Raw genomic sequence first — 13,933 nt, 5'->3', positions numbered from 1 at the left:
AAAAAAAAAAAAAAAAAGAAGTTTCCTCTATATATACCACCCAACCTCTCCCTCTCTCTTCACCACAACCACAAACACCACCAACTCCTTCACTCGTTTCCTTTCTTCCTCTCTCCAAAAATGGCTGCTAATTCTCCAACAATACCATATCTCATAGTCATTTTCTTAACATACATAAGCCGTTTGATGCCCACCTTAGGAAATCCAAACCCGTGGACAAATTTGCTGCCAGCCAAGCTTCAAACCCTCCAAGTCGCAAACAGGCTTCGCGATGACCCTGATGCCATCAAACTAGCCTCTACGGATTATGGCAATATTGTTCGAGAGATCCCAGCCGCTGTTCTTTATCCATCTTCCGTCAATGATATTGCAAGCTTAATAAAGTTTGCGCACACTAGCTCCACTCCTTTCACTATAGCTGCCAGAGGCCAAGGCCATTCTGTTCGAGGACAGGCAATGGCTCGAAATGGGGTTGTCGTGGACATGACATCCTTAAAAAACCACAGAAATGGCTACGGAATCACTGTCTCCTGGAGCCCTTCCATGGGGTTTTATGCTGACGTAGGGGGGGAGCAGCTTTGGGTAGATGTCTTGCATGCCACGCTTGAACATGGACTTGCACCGGTGTCGTGGACCGACTATTTGTACATAACGGTTGGGGGGACGCTCTCTAATGCCGGGATTGGTGGGCAAACCTTCCGTTACGGTCCTCAGATCAGCAATGTGTACGAAATGGATGTCATCAATGGTATTATTCTCAATTTTTAAAGCAGAAAATGACATCGATATATATATATAGTGGGTTTTTAAAGATATATTGACTCATATTATAATGAGTCTTCTCAATGGGGCCTACGTTTGAAAAGTTTTTGGACATAAGCTCACACGGGGTCCTAGACAGAGCTTAAATTGTCGTTTTGTTTAATTTTTAGTTGGTTGGTTGGTTTGGTTTAATTATTCACTAATATTTTACTTTTATATATATATATATAAACTTGTATTTTGTTGCATGTAGCATGCAGCTATATATATATAGTTAAGTTAACTGATGAGGTTTTTCACTTGTTTGCATCCAGGGAAAGGGGATTTTGTGACTTGCTCACCACAAAAGAACACGAAGCTTTTTCATGCGGTTCTTGGAGGTTTGGGGCAGTTTGGAATTATAGCCAGAGCCAGAATTGTCCTAGAGCCATCACCAAAGAGGGTATGTACATGTGCAGATCACCATTGACTTAGATTTATTTTTGTCGTTCCCGCTGTCCAGTCTAATGTCGATTTTTGAAGTTTCCTTAACTCAGTAATGTGTTATCATCATCATCATCACTACTGTCATGATGATGATAAAGACTGATAAAAATCCATCCCCAACTACTCCACAATTTTATTTTTTTTTTTAAATTTTTTTTTTGGCATTATTATCAAGATATAACGATTAAATTCACTAAGCAAATCCAATTAATATAGATCTGGTTGTGTACATCACATAATTAAGCATTCGGATCAAGCCTAAAAACCATCTCATTCTCTCTTTTACTTTGCCAATAAAAAAGTAATTTCTTGTCCTATTAATTAACTCCATATTCTAACAAGCTAGGGACCACAATTTTTTTTATTTTTTTGGGGTGGAGGGTAAATTGCTCTTGTTGTCGTTATATATTGTTGAGGAAATTTGAACTCGCAAACTCTTTTAATTAAGCGGTAGCATTAAGATTTGAATTTATAACATTGGTTTGGATACTATATATATATATATATATATATATATATACATGTTAAATCATCAGTATTTATCTTAAAAGTTTAAGTCAATAAAAAATAGCACGGCCATATTATTGGCTAATATCTGTGAATTTATTTGTTTCTAGGTCAAGTGGGTTCGAATGCTTTACAATGACTTCTCAGCATTTGCTAGAGACCAAGAGCATTTGGTTTCAATCAATGGAAGGAAGCAAAAGAATGCACTTGATTACTTGGAAGGTTTACTTCTCATGGACCAGGGTCCTCCTGATAATTGGAGATCATCCTTTTTTCCATTATCCGATCACTCCAGAATTATTGCCCTTGTAACCAAATATGGAATCATCTACTGTCTAGAAGTGGCCAAATTTTATGATGATCGCAGCATTAATTCTGTAGACAAGGTACATATATATATATATACATCATCAATATCCTTCTAGCAAATTAATTTTAATTAATGATCTAATATAATTTTTTTTTTCTTAATAGGAACTCCAAAATATGTTTGAAGGAATGAGCTTTATCCCGGGATATAAATTTGAGAAAGATATCTCATATGTAGATTTTCTCAATAGAGTCCGAAGTGGAGAGCTAAAGCTTCAGTCACAAGGACTATGGGATGTTCCTCATCCGTGGCTGAATCTCTTTGTGCCGAAATCTCAAATCTCGGATTTCAATTCTGGTGTTTTCAAGGACATTGTATTTAACCGTAATATTACAACAGGGCCTGTTCTTGTTTATCCCCTGAACCGTAGCAAGTGGGATGATAGAATGTCTGCGGTTGTACCAGATGAGGATGTTTTCTACACCATAGGGTTTTTGCATTCAAGTGGGTTTGATGACTGGAAAGCCCTTGATGTGCTAAACAAAGAGATACTGCTGTTTTGTTATAATGCTGGAATTGAGGTTAAGCAATATCTTCCCAAATATTACAGGACAAAGGAAGAATGGAAAAGCCATTTTGGAAAGAAATGGAGAACTTTTCAAGAGAGAAAATATCAGTTTGATCCGAAAATGATTCTATCACCAGGACAGAGAATTTTCAATGACAATTAGTGCATCAACTATTAATTATTAGTACCAGTAATTGGAGTTTAATTAGAATTAATTAGAAGGGGAAATTGGGTTATTATAATAATTATCCTTTTTTTCTTTTGTTGAGGGTTTTTTGTATCACTGTTGATGAGTAGTTAATTTAATTTTCAGGAATTTAATGTAGGAGATATAATTAATATATCTTTTGTACTCTTGAGGGTCCATATTAATTAATGGCTATATATTATTGGACATATATATTCTTCACTCTACTTGCCTTTTGTTTTATTAATTATTTATTTATCGGACGATATTAATTATGATTGTTCATGCATGTAGTTCGAACTTAATGGTCCCCAAATCCAGTTGGAGTACCCACTGATGACCATTGAAAATTTCCTTGATGCTATTTTCTTGGTCAAACTGTTGTTGCTTACCTAACTTCTGATACACGGTTCTGTTTTTAATGATGGGAATCCTGTAGATAACGTAATGTTTAAACAATGTTGGCTTCATATGGAATATATATATATATATATATATAAGTTTTTATTATTTCTTTTTTTGTTTGAGGAATATATATATAAGTTTACGGGTCTGCCGAGGAAAAAAAACAAAGTCTTGGTTGCTATCACAATTATCTTAGCTTGCTGGTTAAGGGTGATCATATATAGGTAGCTGGCTGTGGATAAGAAGTTAAGCTAGCTAGCTTATTTGTTGTTAAGGATTCAGGAGGATTATGGAGAAAAATATGACAAAGGCCCTATTTTCAATTACGTCAGCTTTAACCTGATGAGACCAACGGTTGCTATGAGTACCATAATTTTTCTTTTTATTTTTTATTTTTTTTATTGTTATATACAACATTTTTATCTTACAATGCTAACATCGCATCGATCCTAATCAATTATTAAATTTTTTTTTAAAAAAAAAAAAAAAAACGACTGATCCAAAAGTTGGTTGAGACTTCCATATCAGCACTATGAGATAATTGTGTGATAAAAATATGATTTATAACATAACTCGGTTTTTTTTCCTAGGTTATGTCATGTGGCACTTGTAGAGTAATGCTATATTTAGCATTCTTATATAATTACTATACAATTTGATGAGAACACTTAAAAAAATAATAATAATAAATTAAAATAAGAGTTAATTTTTACTGTCACGTTATCTCAGTTGAATAATAGTCTTCTACTAGTTAACATTACTCAATGTTAAATACTACACTCGCATTTCATTGGATTGATGTGGTAATGTTTATCAAATTTTCAATTATTTTTTTTAATAAGGCAGGATCCAAAAGCGGAGGAATATTAATTGTCATATCAACTCAATGAAATAAAAATTAAATGTGAGTATAGATTACTAATACGTGTACATTAGTACATACAAAAGTCATTAATCACACCCAAATTTGACACAAATTCAGGTAAAGTTCTCGATCCCCATAACCTTTTTTTCTCTTTTCAGTAATAAACACTAAATTAACCTTTATATAATGATTAAAGGGAATTAAAAACACAGGCTTGCCCAACATCCAAAAAAAAAAGAAAGGGGGCAAGATTCCAAAGCTAGTGATAGGCAGTCCCAGCCTAGGGTGGGGGAGCCTATATATAGAGAGAGAGAGAGAGGGGTTGAATTGGTAATGATTAATTAGGAAAAAAGAAACACATGCTTTACGGCCTGAAGGCGGGCTAATTACAGACAAACTTGTTTTACAGACGTTTAATTGTAAATCCATAAAGCATGTTTCCAACTCGTATTGCAGCTCGCGGGCAACCAGGAAACATCATGAGTAATTTCCACCCAAAATCATCCTTGACTTTTCTCAAGTGCTTAATACAATATACCCTTCTTTTTCTGCCTTTTTCACTCTAATTCCATGACAGGATCCAAACATTCGGACAACCTCATTATTAAGATCTTTGACTATAACATAACATGCCTGCAACTATTAAACTACTATGTTTCTCATATCATATATACCCCTGCTTTTTTAGCCCTTTTTGCCACGAGGACGGATAAATTAAAGGAAATTAATCCTTTAATTAAACTCAATTTTTATTTTTATTTTTATAAAAAAAAAACACTTTATCTATCCAACAAACACTTCATATATATTTTTTTTTTCTTTTTAAAATAACGATAAGCTGCCTTTTGAAGCTTATCAATTTTTATGAAGCCCATATATATATATAATTTAATATTGCTTGGAATTTTCTCTAATATGTACAACAGCCTCGTGTTTTCTAGTTGGGCATAGCCTGCTGCTCAGAACTTTCACTAATGGGCCAGATACTTGATAGTCATGGTCTTGGGCATTTGGTGAAAGAAATATCTTAGAAAAAGAAAACACTTATGCATGAGTAATGTTAGAAGTTATTCTAAAATCGATTACCATTTGATTTGTAATTGATTATTATTAACTTTTAATTAAATTATAATTTTAAAAGCCACCTTATTTATCGAATGACACAAGTGGAACATAGTAACAAAGGATAAGTCTTTAGTGAAATATATATATAGTTCAATGTATTTGTTTTTTTTTTTAAGCTAAAGTTCTTTTTGAAGAATATTTTTCGTATTTCATGAATTATATACACTTACTAATCGATTTAATTTGGGAGCATGGAGGGATGGTTTTTGGTTGTGGTTTCGGTCCTACTTAAAGCTTAAGTCCTAGGTGGTGTGGTAATAATTTCCTATGAAAGCCAAATAGCTAAAAATAGTTTCGATATTATTTTTCAAATTTTGATCATTTTAAAAAAAAAAAAAATAGTATATTTCTAAAAAAAAGAATACATATTTTCATTGGAATGAAATACTTTAGGGATAAATGCAAAATTAATCTATGTTATTGGCCTAAATTACAAATAACTCTGTGGTATAAAAAATAATTCATAGATCCTCAGGATAGGCCAAAATAACAGTTTACTCTCTAAAATCAATTTCCATTAAATAACTTAACATAATTCGTTACTTTGTCACGTGATACCCAATAAAAACACGACATATGTTAGCATCATTTTAGGACACCAGCTAAGATTACACATCAGTCATCACTCCAAGTCATACTGCTACAATAAATTAACATAATCTCTTCTATTCCCAAAATTTTACTCCGTACGTAACCCTCTCTCATTTTCACCTTCCTCGCCACGATTTGGGAGCATTTTGCTATAATTTGACAGTCACATCTTCTAATCATTGAAAAATAAATAAAAACAACATTCAAGTTAATAAATTGTGACAAAGTTTTCCTTTAAATTAAGTTGGAAAAAGTTGGATTACTCTTTTTATTAAACTGGCATTTGTCTTTAGAGCAAGAAAATTGAATTCATGGACTAAACTGTTATTTTGGCCTACCCTAAGGACTTATAAATTATTTTTTATACTACATTGAATGATTTATAATTTAGGCTAACTAGAGGGACCTACAAATTATTTGTTATACCACCTAGAATGATTTGTAATTTAGGTCAACCACAATAACCAATTTTACATTTATCCCAATATTTTATGCCGAAACAAAACCACGAGTTATTTTTGTAACAAGTTACGTATGAGTAATACTATACATCAATCACCCATACCCCTATCCACCCAAAGTCTATGTGATATGGTCTTTCATAACATTTAGTGGATGAAGATTGATTTTTTAGCGGAGACAAATTTCCTCCAAGCCAGTTTGGAGGAAATTTCCTTCAACCTATTTTAATAAGTGGCAAGTGTCATTCAATATTTTTATTTTTATTTTTTTAAAGATTAATGTTTAGGTTCTTAGGTTAGTAGAATGAGAATAAATGACTCTTAAAAATATTTTAAAAAATATGTGAAAGATTATATATACTTGTCACCTATTAAAGTAGGTTAAAGAAAATTTATTTCAAACCAGTTTAAAAAAAATTTATGTCTTTTTTTAGCTGAGAGTACCACGCCACGTAGACTTTGAATGCATGAATACGCGCGCATGCATGACATTCAACTCTCAATTGTGCACTTCAGTGTTAAAATAATAGGGACGCATGGTGCCTACATCTTTTTAACTAAAATCTTTTGTGATCTTCAACTAAAATCTATGGTTATAAATATATAACATTGACGTACACTGACAGGACCAAATCTTGTAAGTTAATCCACCTGATTCTCCCGCGTGCCTATGGCTTGATCATATTTCTTTGCTATATTAATAAGTCATCAACATAGATTACGTATTTTGGTGCAGTATTTTTTGTATGCAGCCTATGGGCAACCTACAAAATAAAGAAATCGTATAGGTTTTTACACTTGTTGAATTACAAGCTCAATGTAGCTGGAGAGATAGCATATCTAAGAGAGTCTATGATATCTTGGAATTTGTATTCCTAATTAAATGGGTGTGATTCTGTAGTTATGGATTGAGATTCTCCATATATATTGCATTAATTGCTGTATTAATGCAATGTTTTCATGAGGAAGGAATATTCTGATTTATTTTCTTTTGACAGCTTGATTATCTTGTATGTAGAGACAAATAGAGTGGAACCCACAAGGAATACTTATCCCCATCAAGGTATATACTTCTTCTTATACTTGTCTTCAAAAAACAACTAGCATATTTTAGTATATAAGCCATTAAAGATCGATATATATGTAGTTTTGATGTGTATATATTAACTCTTAAGTAAAAAATTATAGTTACAAAAAAAATAAAAATAAAAAGTAAAAAGACCCTAAACTATGTTTGTCAATGGCCTTAAAAAAAGGAAGTGGTCTACAACTATATATCAGATTTGATTGATATGGTAAAAAAAAAAAAAGTTTTAATTTGTATGAAAAAGTGAAAAAATAAAATAAAATTATGTTGTAGTGATTTTTTTTATTTAAATAGTAATAAAAAGTGAATAATGTGACGTAAAAAATAAAAATATTAAAAGTTAATTTTGAGAGAAATAGTATAAGAATTTATTTATTTCTACCATGGGCAAACAGAGCCTAAGAGCCCCCTAACTCAAAATTGACAGGGTCGTTGAATTTGGAGTGAGACAACACGTACGGGCGGCTGGGCCTGGGTGATTAATTATCACAGGAATCCAAATTGACTTGGTGGGATAACCTGTAGCCCTTAGATAGAGGCAAACAAGATCATCTACAATGAAGAAAATCTGGTTTGATGTCTACCCGAATATTCTTCTTTTCCCACCGATGATTTGTGACAATTCCTGAGCCAAATCAAAAGGAAATCTTCAAGATCCTTGTGATGAATTTTGAAAATTTGACCGTTTTCATATATCCCGTAGATATGCAAACAACATTCAAAAGCGACATATTAGAAAAAAAAACATTCAAAAGCGACATGAGATTATGATTCAAACGGTACTCTATTCTTCTAGGTTGGTCATTGATAGACCCACAAGAATAAAGACTTATGTGGGGGAAATATTAAGTGTACGTTTTTCTAGTATTTTTTTTTTTTTTATCTTTTTAATTGTGATGTGATTTTTAAAATTATCGTTGAATTTGAGATTATCATTATTGACTTTTAATTTATTAGTGATTTTAAAAGACACATCACAATTAAGAGGACACTAAAAGAATACTAAAATAACACCTACTATTTCCCCTTCTGTGGGTGGCTTTGAATTTTCATGATCATGAATCAAAAAAAAAAAATTATAAAAATGTTAATCAATTCGTGACGTACGTTTTTGGAGAGAAAAGGGAATCGAGATCTTGGTGAGAAAATCTCCTGTGTTTGGCTTCGAATCTTCATGATCATGATGATGCATACACAAACACACAAAAAAACGTTTAACATGTCAAAATTTGATCCTGTAAAACGATCGGTCGCATTAATTCATATCGTTGGGGGAAGACAGAGAAGAAAAATATGAAATCCAAGAACAAGATCTTGTCCTTCCGCCGTATCTTTGAATAAACATGCATGTATGCGTCAGAATACGACGTCATTAATTTCCTATACAAAAGCCAAAGACTCTTGCGTCCTAGTTTCCTGCGACTTTCACCTACACCGGTACCACCAAACACCTCCCCAACACCCTCTTCAATAGTTTCCTGCTTCCAATCTAATTCATTGATGATCAGGATCATGCATATATACAGCCTACATAAACACAAAAACATTTAACATGTAAATTTCAATCCTACGTACAAGCATTAATTCTTTGTCGTTGACTTGTAGGGGCCGGAAGACAGAGGAGGAAACTTCACCTCCATTTACCATCAAATTTGTAATCTCTTTTCAAACTTTTTATTTTTGCAATACGAGAAATGTTAGAAGTACTAACTCTTTTATTAATATATGGCTGGATACCAACATGATGTGGAACTTATTTTCAGAAATTATCAAAACATTTAATAAAGAAAAATGATATGAATACCAATAAATAAGCTCAATGTGAGTGACCTCTTAGGGAGTTGTTCTCTTTTTTTTTTTTTTTCTTTTATATATATATATTCAAAAAGGGTAGGCCGAAAAGACCAATTGTGGCTATCCTACTTAGACATGATCATATTAACACTTACCCGCTGAGAGCTGCACAAGAAGGGCCTAGACGGTGAGAACCGCTGACTCTCTCTCAAGTCTGACTGAACCATAATCTGACCCAACCCCACCAGTGCATCAATGAGAATCAAACATATGTGGAAATTTTTCATTGCAAAAATTCGAATCCACGCCCTACTACATGCTCTGACCACTTGAAAACTTTCTTGAACCATTGAACCACTACCCTTGATGGTAGGTCACTACATGTTTGAATCCTCCTACACATCTTATGAGAGACATGATAGTTGTATTTTATAAATTTTATGGTTGTAAAACAAGAATTTACATCACATGTACGTACTGACATGCCATGTGCATGCTGTGTAAGTTAACACTAATAAATGAGAGATATTGCAAATTGAATAATAGATTAGTAAGATACATTTCAAAAATTAAAATATTTGAAAAAAAAAATTACAAATTAAGATCGAGGTAACTAAATTATTGAAGGCAAGTGGTAGTTTCCCGATGCAAAGAATGAATCCAAGATCTTGTCCTTCCGTATCTTTGACAAACATACAATACGTAGATCATGACCTCATTTCCTATATGCAAACGCCAAAGGCTTTCATCCATTTCCATGCAACTTTCCTCTATATATATCACCCAATCTTTATACTCTCCCTCCACAACCATCACCTCCTTCTTCAATCATTTCCTCTCTTCCTCTCTCAACAATGGCAGAAAACTTTCTAATTATAGCATATTTCATGGTCATAATATTTATATATATAAGCCCTCTGATCATGTCAAGCCCACCAAAGCTTCAAAACCTTCCCATATCAACCACGCTCCGCAATGACCCTGATGCCATTAATCAAGCCTCTAGCGATTACGGCAATATCGTTAAAGAGATCCCAGCCGCAGTTCTTTACCCATCTTCCATAAATGATATTGCATCCTTGATAAAATTTGCGAACAATAATTCTTCTCATTTTAATATAGCTGCTGCAGGGCAGAGCCATTCTGTCCGCGGGCAGGCAATGGCTCGTGATGGGGTGGTGGTGAATATGAGAGCCTTGGAAGAGCGTGGAAATATTGTAGTCTCGTGGAGCCCTTCCTTGGGATTTTTTGCCGATGTGGGAGGGGAGCAGCTTTGGGGGGATGTGTTGCGTGCAACACTAGAACATGGACTTTCACCGGTGTCGTGGACTGACTACGTGTACCTAACTGTTGGGGGGACACTATCCAATGCCGGGATTAGCGGGCAAACCTTCCGTTTTGGTCCACAGATCAACAACGTGTTTGAAATGGATGTTATCACTGGTATGAAAATAGTTTTTGGAAACCAAAAGTCGGTAGGTTTTTTCCACGCTCCTAGCTAGTTGAACATATATGTTGACTAATACGAGGATCCTTTCATTTGTTTAATTTGTGGTTAGTTGGTTTGGTTTAATCATGATTTTGTGTTTCAGCAGATTTTTGCACGGCCGAATGTATGTACTGCAGGTTCCTGTAAAATAAGGAAAAAGTCACGAGAAAAATGTCAGTCTTGGTGTACCCTACTATTTTTGTGAAAATTAACCCTAATTTTTGTATTTTTTTACGTCACATAAACCACTTTTTATTACTATTCAAATAAAAAAATCACTATAAAACAATTTTTATTTTTTTTATTTTTTATTTTTTTACTTTTTCATATAAAACATTCTTATTTTTTTTTCTTACATCAATCAAATCTGCTACCGTTTGAATCAACTTCATTTTTCAAGTCCCTTGACAAACACAGCCATAGTTTTGAGATTAAAACTGAATGGAGAGAGTTTTTAGGGTTGTAGTGAGCATGCATTTTTTTGTTAAGGGGGGAATAGTGGCTCTTTTAAAGTGAGACTCCCTAGTGGTGATTCCTGGTGAAGTTGTCTGATTTGTGCAAGAGTCGTCTAATTATTTGGTAATACTGACCCTTTTAACGTGAGGCTCCCCGGAGGAAATGATCCCTTATATTGGAGTTGTATAATTTGTGCAAAAACTAACTATTTGCCTGCCGTGGAGAGAGTACGTTTTCAGGCCGGGTTAGTGAGCACGTATACCTATTTTCTGGAATAGTGACGACCCTTTTAACGTGAGGCTTCTTGGAGGAAGTGATCCCTGATGGAGTTGTATAATTTGTGCAAATTAAAGCTATCTAATTATTATTTGCCACGAAAAGACCTTTTAGGATTGTAGTGGGCACATATACCTATTTTCTAGAATAGTGACCCTTAATTTTAAGGAGAGGTTCTTTAGAGGTGATCATTCCTGATGGACTTGTCTGATATGTGGAAGAACGGTCTAATTATTTGTCATGTAATTGTTTGAGTGGGACTATTGTTATTTATATCCACACCACGTCACTATATAATATTTTAGTTTAGAGAAATGTTATACATACATCTTTTGCCTATTTTTTGTTCATAATTTACTATTGAATCTATAAGACTTATATATAGTCTCACGTATTAATGGTAGATTTAACAATTTCTTGTATAAAGATGAACAAAAAATGAAAATCAAACATTTATCTTAATTTATGTAACCTTGTAATTTTACTGCATCTGCATGCAGCTATATCTATAATTAGGGTTTACTTATCAGCCGGTTTGTGCTTTGTTTGATACAGGAACGGGAGATTTTGTGACTTGCTCTCCAGAAAAGAATACGAATCTCTTTTATGCAGTTCTTGGAGGTTTAGGTCAATTTGGAATTATAACCAGAGCGAGAATCCCCCTGGAGCCATCACCAAAGAGGGTACTTACAAATTAAGCACATTATTATATATGATTAAGATCTACATCCATAATTAATTATTAATTAATTACCATGTGCTGTTAATATTGTTATAAAGGTCAAATGGGTTCGAATGCTTTACAATGACTTCTCAGCATTTGCTAGAGACCAACAACGTTTGATTTCAACCAATGGAAGGAAGCAAAGCAATGCACTCAATTACCTGGAAGGTCAACTTCTCATGAATCAGGGTTCTCTGGGCTCTCCTGGTGATTGGAGATTGTCCTTTTTTCCATCAAACGATCACTCCAGAATTATCTCTCTAATTAAAAAATATGGAATTATCTACTGCCTAGAAGTCGCCAAATATTATGATGATCACACTCTTGAGTCTGTGGACGAGGTATATATACATATATTATAAGATGAATGCTAGGCTTACAAACAAATTTTACAAAAAAAACTTTTACAACATGATTGGAAATGAAATAAATTTAACTTTTGAAAAATTCAATTATATTGTGCCACATCATGTTGTAAAAGTTTTTTAAAAAAGATTTGTTTGTAAGTTTAACATTTTTCATATTATAATCATCAACAGCCAGTAATTAATTACTTTAATTAATTTAGAATATTCTCTTAATATATGTGTGTGTTTTACTTGATAGGAACTCCAAGTTTTATTCGAAGGGTTGAGCTTTATCACAGGATATATGTTTGAGAAAGACGTCTCATATGTAGATTTTATTAGTAGAGCTGGAGGAAATGAAGATGATGATGATGATCAGCCAAAGCTTGCTCAACCGTGGCTAAATCTCTTTGTACCAAAATCTCAGATCTCAGATTTCAATTATGGTGTTTTGATGGACATTGTTCTGAAGCGCAATATTACCACAGGACTTGTACTTTTTTACCCCATGAACCGAAACAAGTAGGTCTTCTGAAATACCATGTAAATGAATGCATATATATATATATATATACACACACATATGAATAAATAAATATGTAATATTAATATAATTTATGTTACTTGCAGGTGGGATGATAGGATGACTGCGGTAACACCAGATGAAGATGTTTTCTACACCATAGGGTTTTTGCATTCAAGTGGGCTTGATGAGTGGGAACCCTTTGATGCACAAAACAAAGACATACTTCAGTTTTGCTATGATGCTGGTATTAAGGTTAAGCAGTATCTTCCTAACCACAAGACAAAGGAAGAATGGGAAAAGCATTTTGGCATCAAGTGGAGAACTGTGCTTGAGAGAAAGGCTCTATTTGACCCCAAAATGATACTATCACCAGGACAAAGAATTTTTAATAACAGTTAAATTTATAAGCATAAATACATGTGATCGATTGAAAGTATTGCAGGGAAAATATAAGGCTATCCTTTTTCGTTTGTAGTTTGAATTTTACATTTATGTTTCTCGTACTTAGTCTTTTTTCGTTTTCATTATGGGCTTTCGTATGTGTCGTTCGTAGTTTTCAGAAATTTGATGTAGAAACTATATATAATATGCATGTATTATTTACGCTTGATGGTCCGTTAATGGAAGACTAGTGTTTTTATTATAATTTTCTTATAAATTCAAGAAGCAGTTTACATAAATCATTGCCTCTCTGTGCCCCCAGATTCAAATATTCAATCACACTGCCTTGATTCTCTCTTCCATTTTGAGACCTAACCACCTTTGACTATCACCAAAACCCACTGACGCACAGTAATGCCACCATCATCTGTCTGGCATATTTGCAATCACCAATGAAACGCGACCATTGCACCAATGTGAAAGCCCCTCGCACCGTCCTCAAGGTCTTTTGGGTGATTTAACCGCCCTCTTTAGCTGATTGTGGGGACATTTTGGTCAACCAATTGGTTGAGGATTTTTGGCTAAA

At 33.6% G+C, this 13,933-nt stretch overlaps 2 protein-coding genes across 2 annotated transcripts; both read left to right on the top strand.

Moving 5' to 3' along the window:
- Positions 1-87: 87 nt before the first annotated feature.
- On the top strand, positions 88-2,897 carry LOC132166434 (cytokinin dehydrogenase 3-like). The gene is made up of 4 exons (XM_059577249.2): positions 88-748; positions 1,077-1,204; positions 1,866-2,141; positions 2,230-2,897. Exons 1-4 carry the CDS (start codon positions 121-123, stop codon positions 2,794-2,796), a joined length of 1,599 nt encoding a protein of 532 aa, XP_059433232.2. The 5' UTR covers positions 88-120; the 3' UTR covers positions 2,797-2,897.
- A 7,105-nt stretch (positions 2,898-10,002) lies between these two features.
- Positions 10,003-13,387, top strand: LOC132166621 (cytokinin dehydrogenase 3-like). The gene is made up of 5 exons (XM_059577470.2): positions 10,003-10,591; positions 11,925-12,052; positions 12,150-12,434; positions 12,700-12,962; positions 13,071-13,387. The coding sequence occupies exons 1-5, from the start codon at positions 10,003-10,005 to the stop codon at positions 13,363-13,365; spliced, it is 1,560 nt and encodes a 519-aa protein (XP_059433453.2). The 3' UTR covers positions 13,366-13,387.
- Positions 13,388-13,933: the final 546 nt, after the last annotated feature.

Source organism: Corylus avellana, chromosome 11 (genome assembly GCF_965113065.1).
Source record: "Corylus avellana chromosome 11, dhCorAvel1.hap1.2, whole genome shotgun sequence".
NCBI lineage: Eukaryota > Viridiplantae > Streptophyta > Magnoliopsida > Fagales > Betulaceae > Corylus > Corylus avellana.
This window is presented reverse-complemented; position numbering and strand designations above follow the sequence as displayed.

Coding starts and splice junctions, on each gene's coding strand:
- LOC132166434 (XM_059577249.2), top strand. CDS start 121: ATGGCTGCTAATTCTCCAACAATACCATATCTCATAGTCATTTTCTTA. Junction 749..1,076: donor CGAAATGGATGTCATCAATG/GTATTATTCTCA, acceptor GTTTGCATCCAG/GGAAAGGGGATTTTGTGACT. Junction 1,205..1,865: donor TAGAGCCATCACCAAAGAGG/GTATGTACATGT, acceptor ATTTGTTTCTAG/GTCAAGTGGGTTCGAATGCT.
- LOC132166621 (XM_059577470.2), top strand. CDS start 10,003: ATGGCAGAAAACTTTCTAATTATAGCATATTTCATGGTCATAATATTT. Junction 10,592..11,924: donor TGAAATGGATGTTATCACTG/GTATGAAAATAG, acceptor TGTTTGATACAG/GAACGGGAGATTTTGTGACT. Junction 12,435..12,699: donor CTCTTGAGTCTGTGGACGAG/GTATATATACAT, acceptor TTTACTTGATAG/GAACTCCAAGTTTTATTCGA.